General features: G+C 48.9%; 1 protein-coding gene across 7 annotated transcripts in view; it reads right to left on the reverse strand.

The window, feature by feature from the left end:
* Positions 1–6: 6 nt before the first annotated feature.
* Positions 7–22,257, reverse strand: part of FRMPD3 (FERM and PDZ domain containing 3) — a 79,417-nt gene continuing 57,166 nt past the window's right edge. For all 7 annotated transcript variants that reach the window (XM_040468490.1, XM_040468493.1, XM_040468496.1 and 4 more), the window contains 3 exons: positions 15,028–15,172; positions 5,511–6,332; positions 7–3,909 (listed from right to left, as the gene is read on the reverse strand). In XM_040468490.1, coding sequence (XP_040324424.1) covers positions 905–3,909; positions 5,511–6,332; positions 15,028–15,172 — 3,972 coding nt within the window. In that variant the 3' untranslated portion in view covers positions 7–904. The remainder of the gene's footprint in view (positions 3,910–5,510; positions 6,333–15,027; positions 15,173–22,257) is intronic.

Below are 22,257 nucleotides of genomic sequence, written 5' to 3' on the forward strand. Positions count from 1 at the left end.
CCATCCCCAATCCGTAGCTAAGTCAAACTCCTAAGGACAGTCCGTCTGGTAGATGTTGAGAGAGGAACCGCACGCCTGTGGCAACAGCCTCTGCGCTGGGCCGGGCTGGGCCGGTCGGGCTCCGAGGCCTGCGCTGGGTCTCCCCAGGGCAGACATTTTCACCAGGTACCTTACCCAGAACAAGTGGGGTGAACCCAGATGCTTGCTCCCTAGTGGACTGAGCCACCCTGCCCATTAGTGAGGGACAGGGCACTTTGGGGATGGCTGGTGTGGAGCTACTGGGCCTGGGGGCGAGGGCTCCCAAGCCTGCCAGCCTCTTGGGCTGGCTACAAACAGCCCGCGTAGCTGTTTTCTGCAGACCTGCCACCTGGGCACAGGCCCTCTAGGGTGGCTTCTGCCGAGTGAGTGTGAGCCCAGGGTGGGCGGGCACATCTGGGCCGAGTGCCCTTTCCCCTCCGCTGGGCGCTGTGCCCTGGTGCTACTGCCACTGCTCCCCAGAGGGGAGCAGATGCCAGGAGGAGCTCAAGGCCTGTGGGCCTGCCTGCTTCAGGCCCTGGCTCCCCGGGGCCCCAAAATGGAGCAGGAAGGTGAGCCTGATGTCACCTGTCAGCCCTAAAGAAGAGATAAAATACAGCTCTGCGGCAGGCAGGCATAGTGACGAGGGGCCTTGGCCCTCACAGTGACAACCAGAGGCCAGGGAAGGGGTGAGGATACCCAGGGTGGCGGCTGCCCGGAGCCCTCAGGGACAGCCTCAATCCGGGGAGTTTCCGCTCCCCAAAGACTGAAGGCTCTCAGACCCTGACTGGCCCAGCAGACACATACACTCACCACAAGATGCAAAGACCACAAAGCTTAAACCTGGGGCTGTGGTTGGGGAAAGGAGGGGCAGGCCTGGGCGGATGCCCTACTTGATAAGGGTTTTTAAGGAGCGGGTGAATGTGCTCATAACAGTCGCTGACGTTGGGGAGCCCGGTGGGTGCCCTGTGGCCACCCCTATAGCTGCTGCCTGCTGCTGCTGCTGCTGCTGCTGTTGCTGCTGCTGCTGCTGCTGGTTAAGGTTCCGGGTGGTGGACTCCTCAGCGGCACGCAGTAGGAAGGTGTAGTTCCTCACTACCTCTTCGACCTTGGCCAGCAGCTCTTGGCGCTGGGCCTCGGAGCGCACGATGAACACCAGCCGCACAAAGGTCTCGATGAGGCTGCTCAGCACCTGGAAGCTGCCCGTGATGGCTGCCAGCATGTGGGTCGGGCTCTTGTCCACATTGGCCACGCGGCGGCAGGAGGCCCGGAGCTCCTTGAACTTGAGAGCCAGCTCGAGCTTGTACTCAGAGATCTGAGAGACATAGGGCTTAGGGGCGCGGGCCTCGGGGCTGGCCACGCACTGCCGCAGGACCGTTAGCAGCTCGTTGGTGTCCAGTCGGGCAGCCAGGAAACCATCAGGCAGGCCATAGGCATGGGCCCGCAGGGCATTGATCTTGGCCAGGCTCCCCTCGAAGGTGGACACCCGGAGGTCAATCTCTTGGGTGTGGGCGGCCTCAGGGCTGCTGCTGCTGCAGGTGGCGGCATCTAGCACCTGCAGGGTCCTGCTCACCACGGGCACCACCTGCTCGTCCAGTTTCATGCCAGGCAGAATCTTCATTGGGATGGAGTAGGAGAGCTCGTCCTTGCCATCACTGGCATCATCTGCCATATCGCACTTGCGGTAATAGAAGCAGTAGCGGATAGAGCAGCACTTGCTGCCCTCACTGTCCTCGTCCAGATCGGCAGGCTTCCGGTACACCTCTTCTGGCAGTGAGAACACTGCCATCTGTCTGGGGCCTTTGGTCTCAGGGGCGACCTGGACGTATGAGGGGTCTCCCAGGGTCGGTGACTCCAGTGACTTGTTTTTGGGACCCAGGCCTAAGGGGAGACCTGCTTCTACCTCCTTGGCCTCCCTGGGCAGCATGCCCAGGGGTGGGTGTGGATAGATGTCCGAGGTCAGAGAGGCCCTGTCACCCTGGTCCAGTTCACTGATACTGTAGCGGCGCATCAGTTTCCTGTAGTTGGGAGCTCCCAGGCACTCACCCCCCGAGGCACACGTGGTCAGGCAGGACACACCACTCTCGGGGTCCGATCGGCACTCTCGGGATTCCAGGCTGGTGGAGCGGATGCGCCCGACAGTGGTGGGGCTGTTGAGGCTCAGGCCTGGGCCAGCCTCTGGCTGCCTCTGGGTCGGGGTGACCCTGTCCCTCTCCCTCCCCCGGAGGCCGGGCACTGGCGTCTGGGGGGCCTGGGGCCGGCCCCCCCGGCAGATGCGCTTGCAGTCACAGCTGCGCCTCTGCTCACGGGACATGCCAGGCCCCTGCTGCACTGGGCTGCTTCGCAGCTGGCAGCTGCAGCGGCCTGGGGCTGGGGGTTGCAGGTACTCGGTGCCTGGCAGCTCCCCCTGGCTCGGCGGCTTTAGGAGTTCCTCGAGGAACTCTAGCTCATACTGCTTCACCTTCTGCAGCTGGGCCTGCCGCTCGTCGGTCTCCTTCTTCTGGCGAGTCGGAAAGGTGGCAGAGAATAAACTGCGGAGCCGGAAGGGCCCTCGGGATGATTTGGGCTTTGCGGGGCCCTCGGGGGCTGAGTGGGCTCCATCCAGGCTTGTTTCGAGCTTCCTGGAGGGCATGGTGCTCACCTGCCGGCTGGCAGCCTGGGGCCTCAGTGGGCTCTGGCCTCGAGGGTGGCAGCTGGGGCTCTGGCCTCGGGACTGGCTGCTGGGGCTGTGGCCTTGCGGCTGGCAGCTGGGGCTCTGTAGAGCCATGGCATAGCCGGCTCGGGGCACCAGGCTGGTCTCCTCAATCTTGCTGCTTTGGGGCATGCTCTCCAGCTGCCCCTTCTCCCCCTGGCTGGAGACGGTGCCCGGCTTGTGCAGGGCAGGTTTAGCACCCTCCGGCCCGGCCTTGCCTGCCACCTCCCCTATGCATGGGTTGCTCAGTGACTCTCGACTCGCTCGGGAAAGGTAGCTTTTAGGCAGGACACTCTGAACAGGCAGCCTGTCCTCTTGTGGGGAGAGATGCAGGCTGTCACCCCGGCTGCCTGCAGGCACCCTGGAGCCAGAGGAGACCTCTGGGCTCAGCTGCTGCTGGGAATTCCGTGACGTCTCTGGAGCACTGGGGCTCATTTTGAACTTCAGATTCTTACTGGCACTACCGCTCATCATGCTAACTTCTGGCCTCCCCATGCTGGCCTCCAGCCTTCTCTCCCCACTGCTGGGAGGGTTCCCCAGGGCCCCGCCAGGGGCAGGGAGGCTCTTAGTGTGAACCACCTGCTGTAGGGCAGCTGAGATGATAGCTGGGGTCACGCTGCCCTTTGGGTCGAGGATAAGCTTGGGGCTCAACCTGACTTCTTTGGGAAGATTCTCCCTTAGCTCAGAGACTTGCTCGTCACTGAGGGATGGCGTGGCAGCCCTCAGTGACATCTCCAGGCCTGCCCTAGTGTGGCCAGGCCCTTTGTCTTCAGGAACTGGGGACAGCAGGCTCAGATTCTTCTGCTCACCAAGCTGTGGGGACAATGTTGGGTGCACTGCCAGGGTGTAGGTTCGCTCTCGCTGTGGTTGCGACTCCACCTGGGGCAGCTTCCTCCGAGCGCCAGGGGGGCCCGGACTCTGGCCTGTCACCGCTGGCTGCAGGGATGGGTTGGGATCTGGGCGCCCGAGAGAGTAAGGTGCCGTGAGTACAGCCTGCGCTGAACAGCTCTGGATCCGGAAGGGCAGGTCCTTGCGAGCCAGAAGGCTATCCTTGTTGAGGTGCTGGGCCAGGAAGTAGGTGGTGTTCTGGTGCTGCTTCATGGCCGACATCATCTCCGACATGTCTGTGAGCTCCGAAGAGTTGGTTTCATGGCCTGAGTCCAGCGATGATTCAGGGGTGATTGTGGCCAGCACAATCAGACCTGGAGGGACAGGGAGAGGGCTTGCTGCACTTAGTCCAATCGAGTCTTTTTTCCAGCCATATGTAGAAAGTCTGTGGGGGCCAAGGGCAGCCAGCAGCATCTCAAGCTGGGGAAAGCCAGTCAGACCTGGGGGAGGTGGCAGGGGGCAGGGAGGAGGCAGTGGGGGGACGGTACTGGGCCAAGGGTGGGAGGAGTAGAGAGGAGGGGCAAAGGGAGGCAAGCTGGGAGAGAGCTTATGAAGGGCCGGAATCCGAAAAAGCAACAAAAGGGGCACCGAGAATATCTGCTGGGCAGTCTAAAGGCAAATTAACATGCACATCACATGCAGAACAACATGCTAATCATCACTATTTTTAGATTCAATAGCTAGGAAATGTTTGTTAATTGTCCTGAAGAGGGCTGGCAAAGTCACGTCCCTCTCTATCTGGCCCTCGTCATTTGGCCAGGCCTTGCAGCTGAGGCCCTTTGGCCTGCACTTGTCCTCTCTCTGGCGACCACAGGGGCTAGTCTAGTAGCAGTGAGGGCTTGGATCACCAGACTCAGGAGCCAAGAGACACGCTGGCCCTGGGGGGGCTAAACACATGGGGGCTGCCAACACCAAGGATGATGCCCTTACATACAGAAAAGGTAGGGGTTGGTACTCTCCCTGGTCAGCCAGGCTGCCTTTGACCCCAATCTCTTCGTCTTCTCTGTGCACACCTCCCCCCGCTTCACATGCCTTCTCTTGTGCCTTATTCCTCCCTGGGCCTTTTCTGTCGCTGTGGCATTTACCTGTTTTTTTTTTTTTTTTGAAGGTGTGTGTGTATGGAGGTGTGCATTGTGAATATGGGTGCATGTCTGACACGCATGCTGGTCTACAAGACGCATTGTACGTGTGTCCATAAGAAGGACTGGCATGCGTGTCACATGGCTCTCCCACCAAATAATTGCTAGTAACAGCTACTGCTTATGGATTGATGCTTATATGCTAGGCAGTGCTTTGCACGAATGATCTCATTTAATGCCCACAACGAACCCTACATGATATGGCTGTTGTTACCAAGCCCATTTGAAATGACAAAAGTGAGGCTCAGAGAGGGTAAGGTGCCTTGCCAAAGGTCACACTGAAAGTGAGTGAAGAAGCCAGAACTTGGGTGCATCTGACTGGGAGCTCATGCTCTTAGGCAAGATCAAGACCTCAGCCCTGAGCAGTGATGGCTCCTGGCTCCCCTGATCCCGGGTCACTAGGTGATTAGTTGGTCATTTTGTTTTTCTTCCAGTCATGTGCGAGGGAACTATCTTCTAGATCTCTCACAATTTTGCTCTGATCCTCTATCCTGGCCTGGCTCCGTAGCTATCACAGCTCCAATCCCTGGGGTCATCTGCAAGACATTTCCAGAGATGGAATGGTGAGAGCCAGAGCTCTAGCTGGAGCTGAGCAGCTGGCCCCTGACGCAGCATTGTTGATCACCTGACCCTATCTGTGCTACATCTGGCCATCCACTGCCCTGGCACACCACGATGACTTTAACCTCTGCTTGGGAAGAAGCAATATCACCTGCTGGCCCTGCTTGGTCAGGAGAAGGAAAGGGAGGCAAGAGGGAGGAGGAACAGGCTATTACCTGCAGTCTGTGGGGGTGGGGGGTGTGGTCCATCCTCTGAGGCTGCCAGGGCTTCCAGAGCCTGCAGAGTGGACACCAGGGCATCATCTAGCTCCTGGGCATGATCTCGGACCGTCCGGGTCTGCACGCTGTCAATCAGTGTCACTGGAATCTCATCGTACAGGAGCCCACGCAGGTGGCGTCCTTGCTCCTGGCTCTGGACTGCCCGGCGCTTGGGGTCATCCTCATCAGAACTGTTGTCTCTGAAACCAGGAGGTGGGGCAGCAATGGCAGGCAACAGCAAAGTGCTCTCATCTTCCTCCTCCTCTTCCTCCTCGCTCCCGGGGGGTGGAAGGGACATCAAGTCTACCATATTGTCACGAGAGGAGCCAGGCCTCCCACCTTTGGGAGGGCCCAGCTGCTCCTGGAGTTTGGCTTTGCAAGAGTCACAGTAGAAATTCAGGGCTTCAGCCCCAAGGGAATTGTCCAAGGTGTAGGACCGGGCCCTGCTGGCACAAGGCTCATGGTCTAGGCTGGCGGCATCAAAGTCATCAGGGATTACTTCGTAACCTTGGCCAGAGCTTTTGGATGTGGGGTCAGACTTGGTCCGGGGCCTGCTCTCCTCAAAGAAAATTAAGTTCTCATTGACATCCGTCCGGCTTTCCTGCTCCTTCCTTTGTTCCCGCATGTGGAGGTAGCAAAAGCTGACAAGCTCAGAGTCGGCAGGTGGGGGCGTGCAGCGGCTCGACTTCCTGGGGCTGGTGCCCACGCTGCCCACATAACTACTCTCCTTTTTCCCCAGGTGGCCCCCAGTGACAGGGCGGTGGGCGCTGTGCATGTAATCTAAACCCAGAAAGAGAATCAACAGATGAGCCGTGGTGCTGAGGACGGTGGCTGAGCTCCCTTGGTGTTTTTTGGTGTGCAACTGGATGGCAGGTAGTGACAGAGAGCATTACTTGGCTGCTAGAGATTAGGGAAAGGGGAAGCCACATTGCTGCCGCCCCTGAGAGTAGAGTGAGTAGAATCGAATGGCCTGGGCTGCTAACAGCCCCATCGCCTCTGAAATGGAAACTGGCATGGGGTGACCGGGGAAGGGCTGAGCACCTTGGTATCTGGGTCCTGCTGGACTCTTACTTAACATGGGTATGTCTGGTCTGAAAGTCAGCTGTAACTGGACTTAAAGAAGTGTAATTTGTTTTATGTCCCTCCCCCCAGAAGTGTCTCTGCCCCCGTCCCCACCTTTCCCAGAGCCTTTCCACCCCTTCCTCCCCCCATGCCCCTGCCAGCCCAGTGTTCTGTTCCTCCTGTGTTATGTTGGATCTCTTCTAGCAGGAAGGAAATACATCTGACAAGTTACTACTGCCTTAGTGGGAAGATGCAGAACTGGCCCTTACACAATGCCTGAAATTTGCATTTCAAAGAGGACTGTCAAGGAAGGACCCGAAAAGAATAAAGCTCTACTAGTAGCGTTCTGGGGCATCTCTGAACGTGTGAAGTATTTGGGAAATATGTGGGGATGTGCGTCTGTGGGAGCAGGGTGGGGGGAGCATTCTTACAATTCCTCCAAACACATTACTTCTCTGTATTCACGCAGGGCCAGCCTGCTTGCTACACATATGTGGGGTAAAATGTTCTAGTCAACAGCTTTTAATGATGGTAGGTGTGCACATCCGAGAATTATCCATGGTGAATGCTTTTTCTCTAAATGGCTTCTTTCTCTCAGACTGTTTTGGGGGCCCTTCCCCATGTTATCTGTGAGGATGTACTCAGACAATGCCAATTCATTTTGTCATCGGCAGATAGAGAGGCAAATGGCAAGCAAGCACTAACTTCGGATAAAATTATCACACACTATTCCATTTAATCCTCACAGCAAGCCAGCAAGGCAGGTGCTGTCACTATCCCCAGTTTATAGAGCAAGAAACTGATCCATTTGGTTATGTGACTTATCCAAGGTCACCTGAGTCCTAAATGTGGCCTGGATTTGAGCCCAGGTCTGCGGGACTAAACAGCCCATGGTTTTAACCATTGCCCTATCCTTCATTGTGGTGGTTGAGATGCTAGAAAACAAACCTTCAAAATGCCTTTCCATTTCCAGTTTGACAGGGTCAGTGCATCAGTGTTGCTGTTTACTAGAGTTCACAACCATCACAAAAGCGTGGTGCTGGCATCTCACAACAGAGCCCCAAAACACATGAAGCGAAACCTGACTGAATCGAAATGAGAAATTCAACAGCAATAACTGGACACTTCAATACCTCACCTTCAATAATGAGTAGAACAACTAAACAGAAGATCGACAAGGAAGTAATGGACCCAGAAAACTATAAACTAAGTAGACATAGCAAAAAAAAAATCTATAGAACATGCCACCTAACAACAGCAGAATATACATTCTTCTCAAGTGCACCTGGAACATTCTCCAAGACAGGCCATATGTTAGGTCACAAAATAAGCCTCAATAAATTTAAAAGAAAGGAAATCATACAAAGTATGTGTTGGGGGGGGCACGAGGGAATTAGAAATCAATAATAGAATGCACCTTGGGAAACTCACAAATATGTGGACATTAAATAAAACATCCCTAAATAAACAATGGGTCAAAGAAGAAATCACAAGGTAAATTGGAAACTATTTTGAGATGAATGAAAATGAAGATACAACATACCCAAACTTATGGGATCTAGCTGAATTACTGTTTAGAGACACATTTATAGTTATAAACACATACATTAAAAAGGAAGAGATTTCACATCCATAGCCTAACCTTCCACCTTAAGAAACTTGCAAATGAGAAACAAACCAAACCCAAAGCAAGCAGAAGGAAAGAAACAGTAAAGTTTAGAGGACAGAAAAACAATTGTGAAAATCGATGAAACTAAAAGTTGGTTCTTTGAAAAGATCAATAAAATTGACAAACATTTAGCTGTAGAGACCAAGCAAAAAAAGAGAAGATTCAAATTACTAAAATCAGGAATAAGAGGACCATCACTGCTGATTCTACAGATATGGACTTAATTATAAAAGAATATTTTAAGTAAGCTTATACCAAAAACATTAGATAACCTAAATGAAATGGACAAATACCTAGAAATATATGATCAAAACTGACTCAGGAAGACAGGAAACCAGAATAGACCAATAACAAGAAAAGAAATTGAGTTAGTAATTAAAAGTATCCACCCTAGGGCGCCTGGGTGGCTCAGTCAGTTAAGTGTCTGACTCCTGATTTCAGCTCAGGTTATGATCTCACAGTTCCATGAGTTTGAGCTCCATATGGGCTCTGTGCTGACAGCCCAGAGCCTGCTTGATATTCTCCCTCTTTCTCTGCCCATCTTCTGCCCATACTCTCTCTCAAAATAAATAAATTAAACTTGAAAACAAGGTATTCATCCCACCCGTACTAAAAATAAAACTCAGGCCCAAATGGCTTCGCTGGCAAATTTTCCCAAATGCTCAAAGAATTTCTACAAATTCTTCAAAACCCTTCCAAAACACACACACACACACACACACACACACACACACACACACACACAGAAGAGGGGGGAACACTTCACAACTCATTCTATAACATCAATATTACCCTGGTATCAAAACCAGACAAAACATCACAAGAAAACTACAGAGCAATATTTCTTGTAAATACAGATACAAAGTTCCTCAACAAAATACTAGCAATCTGAATCCAGCAACATATAAAAAGCATTATACACCACGACAAAATGAGATTTATTGCACGAATTCAAGGTTGGTTTAACATCCAAAAATCAATTAATGTGATACATCATGTTAATAGAATAGAGGACAAAAACTACATGATCATCTCAATAGACTCAGAAAAATAATTTGGCAAAAGCTACCACCCTTTCATGAGAAAACTCAAAAAGCTAGAAATAAAAGGGAACTTCCTCAACATGATAACGATTATCTATGAAAAACCCATGGCAAACATCATACCTGGTGGTAAAACACTGAAAGCTTTCCCCCTAACATCATAAAAAGTCCAGGACTTCTGTTTTAACCCTTCTATTCAACACTGTACTAGAAGGCTTAGCCAGGATAATTAGACAATAAAATGAAATGTGAGGCATCCAGATCAGAAAGGAAAAGTAAAACTATCTCTATATGCAGATGACATGATCTTCTGTAGAAAAAATCCCAAGGAATCCACAAATTATTAGAGCTAATAAGCTCAGCAAGGTTGCATGATAAAGGACAGAACAAAAATTAACTGTATTGTTATATAGTAGCAATGAACAATCTGGTAATGAAATTAGGAAACAATTCTATTTATAACAGCACCAAAAAGAATAAAATAGGTATAAATTTAACAAAAGAAGTTCAAGACTTGTACAATGGAAACTGCAAACATTTCTGAAAGAAAATAAAGAAGGTTTAAACAAATTAAAAGACAGTCTATATTCATGGATTGGAAGACTCAATATTGTCAACATGAAAGTACTTCCCAAACTGATCTCCAGATTCAACACAGCCCCTTATAAGAATCCCAATGGACTTTTTGTAGTAATTGACAAGGTAATTCAAAAGTTCATATGGAATCACAAAGGACACGGAATAACTAAAACAATATTAAGAAAGAACAAGGTAGGCAGACCCACACTTCCTGATTTCAAAACTTAATACAAAGCAATGGTAATCAAGACAGAGTGGTACTGACTTAAGAATAAACTCGTAGATCAATGGAATAGAATTGTGAGTCTAGAAATAAACCCTCATGTTTATGGTCAAATAGCCCAATTTAAAAATGAGCAAAGGATGTGAATAGATAGCTCATGAAAGAAGATATACAAATGGCTAATAAATACATGAAAAGATGTTCAACACCATCAGCTATGATAATGCAAATCAAAACCATGAGATACCTTTTCACATCCACTACAATGGATATAAAAAAAAAAGATGGACAATAACAAATGTTGGTGAGGATATGGTGAAATTGTATCTGCCAACACTGTGGATGGTAATGTAAAATGGTGCAGTCCTTTTGGGAAACACTTTGGCAGTTTCCCAAAGTTAAACATAGAGTTACCATTTAACAAGCAATTCCACTCCTAGTTGTGTGCCAAAGAGAAACAAGAACATATGCCTCCATAAAAACTCATGCATAAAGGTTTATAACATTATTATTCATAATAGCCACAATGAAGGAAACCCAAATGCCCACCAACTGATGAATGGATACACATAATGTGGTCTATCTGCCCAATGGAATATTTGGCTGTAAAAAGAAACAAGTACTGATATATGCTACAACACGGATGACCCTTGAAAACATTATGCTAAATGAAAAAAGCAAACCACATGAAGACTATATATTGTAGGATTCTTTTTATCCAAAATGTCCATGATAGGCAAAGCTATAGATCCAGAAAAACAGTTCATGCATGGCTGCTTAAGGCTGGGTGGTGATTAGGAAGGGACTAGGGGATGAGTGTTATGGGTACAGAGTTTGTTTTAGGAGGGGTCAAAAGTTCTAAAATTAAATTGTGGCAATGGGTACAAAGCCCTGTAAGTATATTAAACATACTCAAAAACACTGAGTTGTGAAGTTTAAATGGGTGAATTTTCTGGCTTGGAAATTATTTCTCAATGAAGCTGTTTATATTCTTTAAAAAAAAAAGCACAGTGCTGGGCACAAAGTGAACTCTCAATTGTTATAAAAAGAGCCAAAAATATGCTCTGTGCTTAAAAGAAATTTGTGAGTCTTCTCTCACATACTCCTGTCAAATCTCTACTGAGTTAGGTACTGTTTTCTTGAGTTTAACCTTGAGAAAATAGTTTCCTTTTCTGTAATGTGTTCGTGGCCACACGGCTAAGATATAGCAGAGCGGGGGCTAGAACCCAAGTCTCTATACCTTCAGGTTCTAAGCCCTTTCTGATTTCCATAGACCATGTTGCCCCTTTAAATATAGAGTCAATGTAATTATGTTGAGTGGGTTCAATTCAGGCCCTAGTGGCTGTATCCAGGGAACTCTGGATCGGCTGGGGGAATAATATGTAATGACCCTCTGAGCCTTGGTGAAGAAGCGCTCTAGGGCAGTGCTAAGCCACTAGCATGAAGTAGCAGTTCAGGTGGTTTCTACTCTCAGGCACTGTCCACAGGTCCTGGCCATGCACCAGGTGCTAACTTCCTATGAGCCAGCTGAACAGTCAGCATAGCCAGCCTGGCAATAAGCAGACATCAGAGGTGGCTCCCAGGGGCATGTCCAATAAGCAGGTGGTGGCTCCTCTCTGACAAAGGCTGTAGGTCTAACACATCTCCCAACACCAGGCTGACAACGACTGTGATTTCCAGATCCAAGGAGCAGCACAGGGCCATGCGGAGGAGAAAATATGTCTGGAAAAGCCCAGACCTCCTCCAGACAGAAGGTTAGAAATGCAAGCAGAGCCAGGTGCGCTTGGCTGATGGCTAGAACAGCATGCCTCTCAGATTGCAAATCTGCTGTAAATTGCTCATCAGCTTTCCCCAAGGGGGATGTCCTAGTCTAGCTCTCTGTAATCAGCCACTCAGAAGATTGACTTTTAAAAAAATGCTTGCAAAGAACAGGATGGTGATCCAACTGGAGCTATGTTAAAAAATATATGCAGTGTGTATACACACATACACATACACACAAATATATGCAGTGTGTGTATACGCATGCATACATGCATAGAGTCAGTGCAACACTGAGTCAACCAGCTTTGACTGTCCTTTCTCCACTGTACTACCTTTGCACCTTTGTCAAAAAGCACTTATCTATATATGTGTGGGTCTGTTTCAGAACATTTACTATATCAGACCACACTGCTTTCTAACCATGGGGGAAAAATCTATGACTGTGGCTCTAACGGGGGCCCCGAAGCCTTATTTTCCTGGATTTCCCCATGATACGGGGAGCTCAAGGCTGGAGAGAGATGGTTGCCTCTGGATCTCCCAACGGCCCAATACAGGTGAGAACTGGCATTTGCCTGAGATTTTCTCTAAGCTGTGTCTTTAAGCCCAGGTGCTCTTCTGTTGTGGCTGTGGAGTTTCCCCTATGTAAATCCAAAGGCACTTACTGTATTGATAATATCAGTTTAATCATCCGTCTGTATTCCCCCCACTAGACTGTAAGCTCTGTGAGGGCAAGGACCTGGTATATAATGAGTAACTGAGAAATAGTCTTTGGATGAATGAGTGAAATACGTACTTTGGGGAAACTACTGATAAAGCCCAAGAGGTAATCCCTTCCCTTCCATGTCCCCATGTTCCTTTTTTTCTGGGCCTCCAAGTGAGAGGTGATGCTTTCTCTTTCGAGTTGCTGGTTACACAAGCATCCTTTAAGCCTATCCAGCAGTGGGCCAAGAATATATCTGGACAGAGAGATCAGGCCCTTAGTGGGCTGGGGCTTTGGCCCTGAGGAAAAAGCCCAGATGAGGCTGGCAAGAGTGCCTGTTTCCTATAGCCCTTTGCTAAATGACAACTGGGCACTGGGGCTTCTTTTCTGGGGTGAAAGTGAGGGCCCATGGAGGAAACATATCTCAACGTTGTACCAGGAACTGATGGCCTGGCACTGTAACCTGGGTGGAGGGCTCCCCAGTGTGCCCTCACAGTCCCCCCTTTCCCTTTCTTGGGGCCACGGGGTCAGATGCGCACACCAGCCCTCTACAAGCAGAGTACTTGGTGGTTGTCATCAACCCAGCACGTAACAGTTCAAAAGGCCAAGTACTGGGCCCAGGCATGGACCCACACCCCTGGGGAGGTGAAGCAGTACAAACAAGGGAATACTATGGTGGTCCATCCAGCTCCTGCATGGCGAAAGGCACTGTGCTAGAGGTAGCTGAGCCGCCATCATGCTGCAGGCCACAAGGGGGATGCTCAGGAATCAGGGAGGGGCTCTAAAGCCATGCCTAGCACTTGTAGAAGCCTTCTTTCCAGGCTGCAACACCTTCCAGAGAATCCAATGAAATTGACTGGCCTTTGGCAAAGCCACAGGGATGCATCCCAGGGTATGTTCAGTGAGACTGAGGGGGGAACAGGAACCCTGTGCCCTCACTTGGTGCCACTATCCCTGTGGAAAGAGAAATACTGAAGGACAGCGTTGGCTGATGGGGTGACAGAACCCTCTGGAAGGCAGGTGGGACTACAGAGTCATCTCTGGGGCCTTCTGAAAGTTGATCCCCCAAAGGGCCCCTTCTTCTGCCTTCCCTTCTCCCTCTCTCTCCCCCTAACCAGCTCAGCCAAAGGTATAATTTACTTGGGAGTGATGCCAGGTGACATGGACAACGCTAACACTGGTTTTGCCATCACTTGGCCATCCACAGGCGTGGTGATACATATAGCTGTCCACTTCGGAGCTATTCTCCCTGGGGACATGCTGCAACATGGCCTCCTGGCTCCTTCTTATTCCTAGTCAGTCCCTTTGCTTCTCCATGTGGAGCCTCCTTCTATGCCTTGGGGTCACCCATCCTTTCCCCAGTCTATGTTTGGGGGATTGCCTTCTAAGTCCCGTGGATGATGTTATAAGATGTCAACAAGGGCTTGTCATGATGTTTGTGAGGAAGAAACGATGAGGTGACATGGTGTGGGGGGTTACACAGCTCTCTGGGAGCTGGGGCATCCATGGGGAGTGGGCTTATACTCCCTAAAACTCCTCCATCTAGATGAGATGTGAGAACACTGCAGTTCTGGGCAGAGAAGAAATGGCCAACTGCAAGGCAAGTGGATGGAGAGGCTTTGGCATGTGAGGAGGGTGACTGCTAGGTGGTCAGTCTCAGCTTCCACCATGACGTTTGGGTGCCAGGGTTGGGGGAGTGCCTACCGCGTGTACGTGAGCCCTAGGTCTAATATGTGAAGCACCTGTTTCTCCTGCCGCTTTGGTTCTGGGCAGAATTATCTGGACTGGGCTGATCTTTCCCAAGGCCCCTGCTTGTGGTATCCCCAGGACAGGTACGAGGGGTGGCTGCAGTGAGTTGCCTAACTGGGAAGCCTTGTGTTTGGAGGCTGTACTTGACCTTGTTCTTAATGGTCATCCCCTCATATCTCTAAGCCTCCTGCTGGACTGCACTCTGCACCTGCATGGAATTTCCTACCCCAGTCTTCCATGGCCTCTTAACTTTGGGCAGCTCTGTCGACCCCTGCTATGGTGAACAAAAGAAAGATTTTATCTTCACTTTCAACCTCCACTTTCCCTAAACCAGAACACCCATGCATCTCTCCCTAGATCACTGTACCTCTAAAGCTGTGCCTTAGATCCAGTGCGATTCTCTGATTGGTCCTGTTTATTCCTTATTCGCTATTTTTATCTTACATTCATTCACTGACTCAATCTCAATGTGTTGTCATGGGCATCCTTTGTGGGACAGGCCCATCTGAAGGCCAGCTGTCTTTCCCACTGGCTTGTGCCAGGGGGGATCCAGTGGTATAGCGCTGGCTCCTGGGAAACTGGGTGCTGGTGGAATGGGGTGAGCCCTAAGGCAGCAGAGCTCCTCCCTCCATGTGTCCAGGGTGCAAAGGGCCTCTGACATACTGAAAACTGAGGCTGAACCCTACCTGCCTTGATCATTGGAGGTGGAAGAGGCTGGCTGGCAGGCTTGGAGAAGACCATCTTCCTGGAGTCCAGCAGGAGACGGCAGTACCCCGCAATCAGGCAGGCAAAGTTGGTGGCTTCAGGCCACTCCATCAGCAGCACCAGAGGCTGCAGGAGAGATAAGAAGTAACATGAGGGTGTGGGAAGGAGCGGGGCAGATGCAGGTCTGGGAGGATAACAGTGAAGAAAAGATGACTGGCAGAGGTATGGGAATCCTACTTTCTGAGCCCAAAATCAAGGTGTGTGGACTGACAGATCATTTCTTCTGATTTGAGAATCTATTTATACTAAACTCATACCCAGGTATCAAAATTAAATCAGCCTTTAATTACACATTTAATGAACTACCTTTACTGAAAAAAAAACTAAAATTATCCAATATCATGTGTCTGCCGCGTGGCTGTATTTTGTGTTTGTTGGGGCTTGGCAGATATGTGGGCCGGCTAGGGGAGGTGGGGTGAACCTGGGAGTCCTGGCTAGACTGGGGAACATCCCTGATAGAAAGTTCCTGAATGCACAAACTATCTCTAGCTCATCTCTATAACCCTCTCTGCCCAGAATAATTTTCCAGACAGGGACATTCTGTGCAGCAAAGTCTTCACTGTACCTTCAGGGCTCAGGCCTTTCTGGTTTGCAGCCCTGCTCAGACCTCCTTTCTCTTCCCTCTTTATTTTTTTTAAATTTTAGAGAGAAAGCACACATGAGAGAGAGATCACACAGGGGAGAGGGGCAGAGAGAATCTCAAGCAGGCTCCATGCTCAGGGTGGAGCCTTATCTCATGACTGTGAGATCCTGAGCTGAGCAGAAATTGAATCTGATGCTAAACCAACTGAGTCACCCAGGTGCCCTTCTCCCCTCTTTCCTAAGGTGTCCTCAAGATGCTAGTTGGTGTTCCCTAAAACAGTTCCTTGGTTAAGCACGTGTGTGAAACACTGGGTCAAACAAAGCTATGCAGAGAGTTCAGGCCCTTTCAAATAGGAACATGCACTGCAAAACGTCAAGAGGGGGGGGTTTTAGGATTCCAACATTTCCAAATTATTTGACCAAAACCATCTATTTTCATAGAAGATCTCATGGTGGTGGGGTTGTAGTTTTTTTTTTTTTTTTTTTTTTAAACCCACTTTGGGAAATACTAGCACACTCTGTTGACTTTTGTTTTTGTCCTTCAATCAGTCAAATTAATCCTGGGGCTAACTGGTTGATTGTTTCAGAGACTTTGCACTGAAATATCAAAAAAAAAAAAAAAAAAGAGACATAACCAAAAAAAAATAATACCTTTTTAAGAAACCTTCCCAATATCTGTATTATGATTTTGAAAGTGTGGCTTGAAAATAAGTTTGGGTCAGACTGAAGTCAGTCATAGGGGCATTCTACTGGGATAGGGGAGAAAGACTGGCTGGAGAGGGAGCCATGGGGCCATGACTCACCTTAATTTTTGGGGGTTCCCAGACCAGGCATTAAGAGCTAAGAGAATTAGGATGGAGTGAATCCCTTCTCTGACCAGTAAGGTAGCTACAGCAACAGTCCAGATGAGAGGTGATTAGGTGGCCATAAAAAGGAAAATCATAGAAAACTTATTTGAACTTGGTCACAACTGGAATAGCCTTCTTTGCCTGGATTATCACATGGGGCACAATTCTGAATCCAAACCAGCTCACCTCTTAAATAAAGTTGCACAAGTTTTCTTTGCTGTCTCTCAGGATCCTGACATAGAGCTTAAGTTGAATATTTTTTAGTTTATACAGACCAGCGGTTGGCAATTTTTTTCGGTAAAGGGCTAGACAGCAAATATATAAGATACTTTAGGCCTTGTAGGCCATATACTCTGTTGCATTAACTTGGCTATTATAGTGTGAAAATAGCCATAGATAATCCATGAGCTAAACAGTGGGTGTGACAGGGTCCTAAGAAAACTTTATGTACAGAAACGAGTAGTGGGTCATGTTTAGTTTGATGTAGGAGTGAAGCTTCTTTCTAGCTAAATACAATTGTTCATTTTAATTTTCACACCTCCTATTTCATTTGCCAGCAGTGATCCCCTTCTCCTTTGGAAATTCCCTCCGGGGTGCCTGGGTGGCGCAGTCGGTTAAGCGTCCGACTTCAGCCAGGTCACGATCTCGCGGTCCCTGAGTTCGAGCCCCGCGTCGGGCTCTGGGCTGATGGCCCAGAGCCTGGAGCCTGTTTCCGATTCTGTGTCTCCCTCTCTCTCTGCCCCTCGCCCGTTCATGCTCTGTCTCTCTCTGTCCCAAAAATAAATAAACGTTGGAAAAAAAAAAAAAAGAAAAAAAGAAAAAAAGGAAATTCCCTCCGTTTCTGCTTCCGTGATGCTGGGTTCTGGTTCTGTAACTGCTGACCATCTCCATCTCTCTCTTTGGCTTGCTCTTCTTGTACAGCCTCCCCCAGATCACCATCTCCAGCCTATTTCCCTCTTGAACTCTTTTCCTATCTCACTGCTCCTACACTGCTATGTCTGTATTACACAGTCTTGTGCTGAGTCGAACCCTATCTTGAATTGTTTAGTTATTTTACATCCAATTACACTGCATGCCATGATAAGGCATTTGGATTTTACCCCAACAGGCAATGAGTTAATGATGCTCCTAGAGAGATCACTCAATGCCATCAGGAAGAAAAGGAACCACCTGTACCCTGAGGAGCAACCGACTCCTTTCTCCAGTGAGAAAGGGACCAGGCATAAGATGTTACCTTTGGGTCATTTTTTTTAAAGTTTTTATTTTAACTCCAGTTAGTTAACATACCCTTCAAGTTATTATTAAGAAGGGACAGAAGGAGTGTTTGTATTTCTAGTTAATGGACATTTCTCGGTCACAACAGAATGGTCAGCCTTGTGTACAACAAAGAAGAGACAGAAGGGGAATGGAATGGGGGAGGGGGAGAGTGCCTTGTCCCCTGCCACTAATGACAAAAGGATACACAGAGGTCTGGGTGTGGACAGCTGCTACCAACATTGCTATGAGGGCCCAAGACTCACTAGGCTTGCCTCAAGAATGTTCACAGACATCATGGCCACTCCTGCTGCACAGCTTTATTTCAAGCCTGCATCATTTTCCTCTAATACCAAAACTTCTCAAGATATCTGTGAATAGGTGACAAGTGTGCTGGGATCCTGAGCCCCTCGGCCTCTGGGTCCTGTTGCCTCTGGCCACAAGCTGCTTCATCAGTTTGTTCTAGTGGGCCATACAAATTGTGACACTTCTCATGATATGGAAAAGGTGGGGACACACTAACCTCAGGGCTTCCAGTAGCCTCCTGATTGGCCTTCCTGCCTCCAGTCTCTACCCACTTCACTCCACTTCACCTCCATATCACTGCCCGGGTTTCTAAAACACGACTCTCCCGGAGTGCCTGGGTGGCTCAGTTGGGTAAGCATCTGACTCTTGGTTTTGGCTCAGGTCAAGATCTCACAGTCTGTGGGTTCGAGCCCTGCCTAAGCTCCCCGCTGACAGTGTGCAGCCTGGTTGGGATTCTCTGTAACCCTGCTTGTGCTTTCTCTCTCTCTCTCAAAATAAATAAATAAATAAACTTAAAACATGACTCTCCCTTAAAATTTTCAGTATCTCTTCACATAAAACCTACTGCCTTCTAGTGTTACACAAAACCCTTTAGGACTTGGACTCAATCTACAGCTCCAAGCATATCTCCCACTAGCTCTGCCTGTGCCCTCCTCCCATCCCTGTCCTGTTCCTTATGCTCCAGCAATGACACATTATTTACAGTTTTCCAGAGATGCCATGTTCTTTTACCACTTTCATATCTTAACCCATGCTGTTCTCTCTGGCTGAAATGCCCCCACGGCCCACTCTGCCTACCCAGCAAACTGCTACCTGCTGGTTGGATGACTCATGGACGGCCATGATGACTCATGACTCATGGATAGATGCAGCCATTCATGCCAGCACAGGGCCCACACAAGTCCTGCCCTCATGGAGCTTATAATCTAACAGGAAATAAGACACAAACCAAATAACCATACAGATGAATAGGATTGGAAGGTGTGGTGAGCGTTTTGAAGGAAAAGTACAGACAGTTATCAGAACAGAGAATGTCCTGGATCGGTGTGTGTTGTGGGTGGGTGGGTGTGAACGTGTGCTCGTGTGACTCATTTGGCTTCTGAAGCTGGAGAGAGCTTCTTTGAGGAGAGGATGACATTCCATTTGACCAAAGTACAGGCTGATGGGCTTGACTGACTGATGGACAGACAGACAGTCGAGCTGGCTGCAGAGCAGTCTGACTCACTGATGCCCTGGCTGACAAACTGGATGCAAGACAGGCAGAATGTCTGACATCCTGACTGGTTAGCTGCCCAGCTGCCTGGCTAATGGACATATCAGAGACAGAGTGACTAACTGGCTGACTGACTTACCTGTCTGGCTTCATTTCGGTTTCCCTCCCTATTTCTCACCCCAAATATAGCCTGGTGTGGGTAATGAAACAGCACGAAGGCACAACCCTATGCACAGAGAGGTCCAAGCGCATCCCTAGCTGGCTCAGCACCGCACATCAGGAGTCAGTCCTCTGTGTGCCCACACAAGCCAACTGGGCCCCAGCATGGGCCAAAGGCAGCTTGTCAAAGGAGCACAGATGCGCTTTTTGCCAGCAGGGGTAAAAATCAAATCAAAGGCAGGCAAGCAAAAAGGTTGGATGAGTTTTCTTAGAAACCTTCAAAAACATTTTGTTTTAAATAGGATTTTAATGATCATGACGTCTAATGTAATACTTGTCCCTACAGACAGCGCTAGAGCCATAAAGTTCAAACACGAGAATGGGAGACACACTGGGCCACGACAGATCCCTTGAGACATTCCTTTGATGGTTTCTTTCCCCCTTATGTGCTTTTGTGGTAATGGGGTATGGTAATGGCCCAGTGGTGCCTCAGTCCCAGACTACTGTCTTTTGGAGAAAGATATTTGCATACTGCCTCTTGTTCACCCCACTAAGAGCAAGTAAGCAGAGTGAGAGCTAACAAAATGTGCCCAGGCCATCTTCAAATGCTAAAGGGGAAAAGGAGGATGGAGTTGGAGGCATGGCCAGCCAGGAGAAGGTAGAACAGGGTTTAATTTGATATGTTCCAGCCCCATCTTCTTCCTCGGGTGCTCAGGGTGTGCTGGGAGCTCGAAGGCCACTTCAGGATGCCGACTAGGGAGGGGACTGGCCTTGGGGTGGCCTCAGCTCACTGTAGCATCTATGAAAACAGGAAAAAGATGGGAATCCAGTGATACAGAAGGGCAAGGGAATGAGGGGATGGTCCTTGGATCCCAAGGGACTAGTACATTAGGGTTCTTGCCTCCCTGGCCCTGGGGAAGGCTAATTGGGCATCACCAGCCAATTTGGAGACAAGGCAGAATATCACTTTTTTAAAAAGTTTATTTTTGACAGAGAGAGAGAGAGAGAGAGAGAGAGAGAGAGAGAGAGAGAGAGAGAAAGGAACAGGCAGAGAGAGAGAATCCCAAGCAGGTTCCATTCTATCAGCACAGAGCCCAATGCCAGGCTCAAACTCACAAACCATGAGATCATGACCTGAGCTGAAACCAAGAGTCGGACGCTTAACCGACTGAGATACGCAGGTGCCCCTAGGCAGAATATCACTTTAAGGCAGTGGTTCTCAAGCAGGCACACACTACAATTACCTGGGAAGCTTGAAAAACCTATATACCCCAGCCTCAACCCCCCCCCCCCAAATTCTGGTTTAAATGGTCTGAGAGGAAGGACCCAGGCACCAGTGGTTTTTAAATCTCCATACATGATTCTAACATGCAGTCAGAGCTGAGAACCACTGCTTTGAGTGAATAATCTTAGTTTCACTGGGCCCTTCAAGAATATTCCCAGAACAGAGCAGCATATCTAGGAGGAAACGAGCCAAGTCTGGTTTCTAACTTCCATATTCTTCAGTATACCTTATGCAGTGGCGTACTGGTAAACGTTAAACAACCAGTTCTGTGAAGTCCTGATTTGTAGTGTTGGCCTGTTTCCCTAGTGTATATATTTAAGCCATGGCCACTTCCAATTTATCGATGTGATATTACTGAATGCAGTTATTGGGAGGGACACACCTGTTTGAGCTGGCTCCATCATGACACTGACCCTAAGGATAGACTCCCACTGAGCCCAGGGAAGCCATTCTCCAGTAGGAAGCTTCCCAGACCCTGTCCCCCCAAATCCTGCCCTTTGTTCACATATATGGAGAGAGGCACCACTCAGTAACCATAGGTATTGCTGATATGGAGTGCCTCCAGGAAGCTTCCTTAATCCCTGAGCCAGATTTAATTTTGCCCTCCTCTGTACTCTGATACACTCTTGGTACCTCTTCTAATGGTACCTTCTTTGGTAAGCCACGTATTAGCACACTTCTTTCTCTCCTACAGCACAGAAAGATTCTTGAGGGCAAGAAGCCATGTTTTTCTTTTCATTTCATGTTTGTATCTCCTATTGGGTTTAGCAAGCTTCTTAGCAAAGGTAAGTTCTTACTAAATGACTGTCAAATGGAAGCCTGGATCTTTTTTTCTCCCTCAATCTTCCTCTTTTTCTCCCATCACCATATTGTCGACCATACCTCTGCTGATTTATCTGTGAAAAGTATAAATACCATCCTGTCTATTTCATAGGGCACTGACCTACTGTAGTGATACACATAGCAGACATCTCTGATTACAGATGCATCTGATCTTATGTAACAAAACTTGGGTGTGGGCAGAACATTTATCAGTCAAACTGTATCTTTAATGCAGGGTATGAGGGTTCCCTACTTGAAGGAATCTCACCTTTATGTTAGTTTCCTGTTGCTTCTGTAACAAATCAACCCAAACTCAGTGGCTTAAACAATACACATCTGTTCTCTTAAAGTTCTGGAGGTCAGAAATCAGACTCGAGGGTCACGGGGTTAAAATCAAGGGTAGACAGGGCTGCATCCCTTCTGGAGGCTCTAGGAGGGAATGGGTTTCCTTGCCTTTTCTAGCTTCTGGAGGCCACCCACATTCCTTGGCTCATGGCCATCTCATCCATCTTCAAGGACAACAAGGTTGGGCTGAGCCCTTCTCACATCACATCACATCATCACATCATCACATCATCACATCACATCACATCATCACATCACATCACATCACATCACATCACATCACATCACATCACACCACACCACACCACACCACACCACACCACACCACACCACACCA

This window comes from Herpailurus yagouaroundi, unplaced genomic scaffold (genome assembly GCF_014898765.1).
Source record: "Herpailurus yagouaroundi ecotype Mexico unplaced genomic scaffold, PumYag 67700, whole genome shotgun sequence".
Lineage (NCBI taxonomy): Eukaryota > Metazoa > Chordata > Mammalia > Carnivora > Felidae > Herpailurus > Herpailurus yagouaroundi.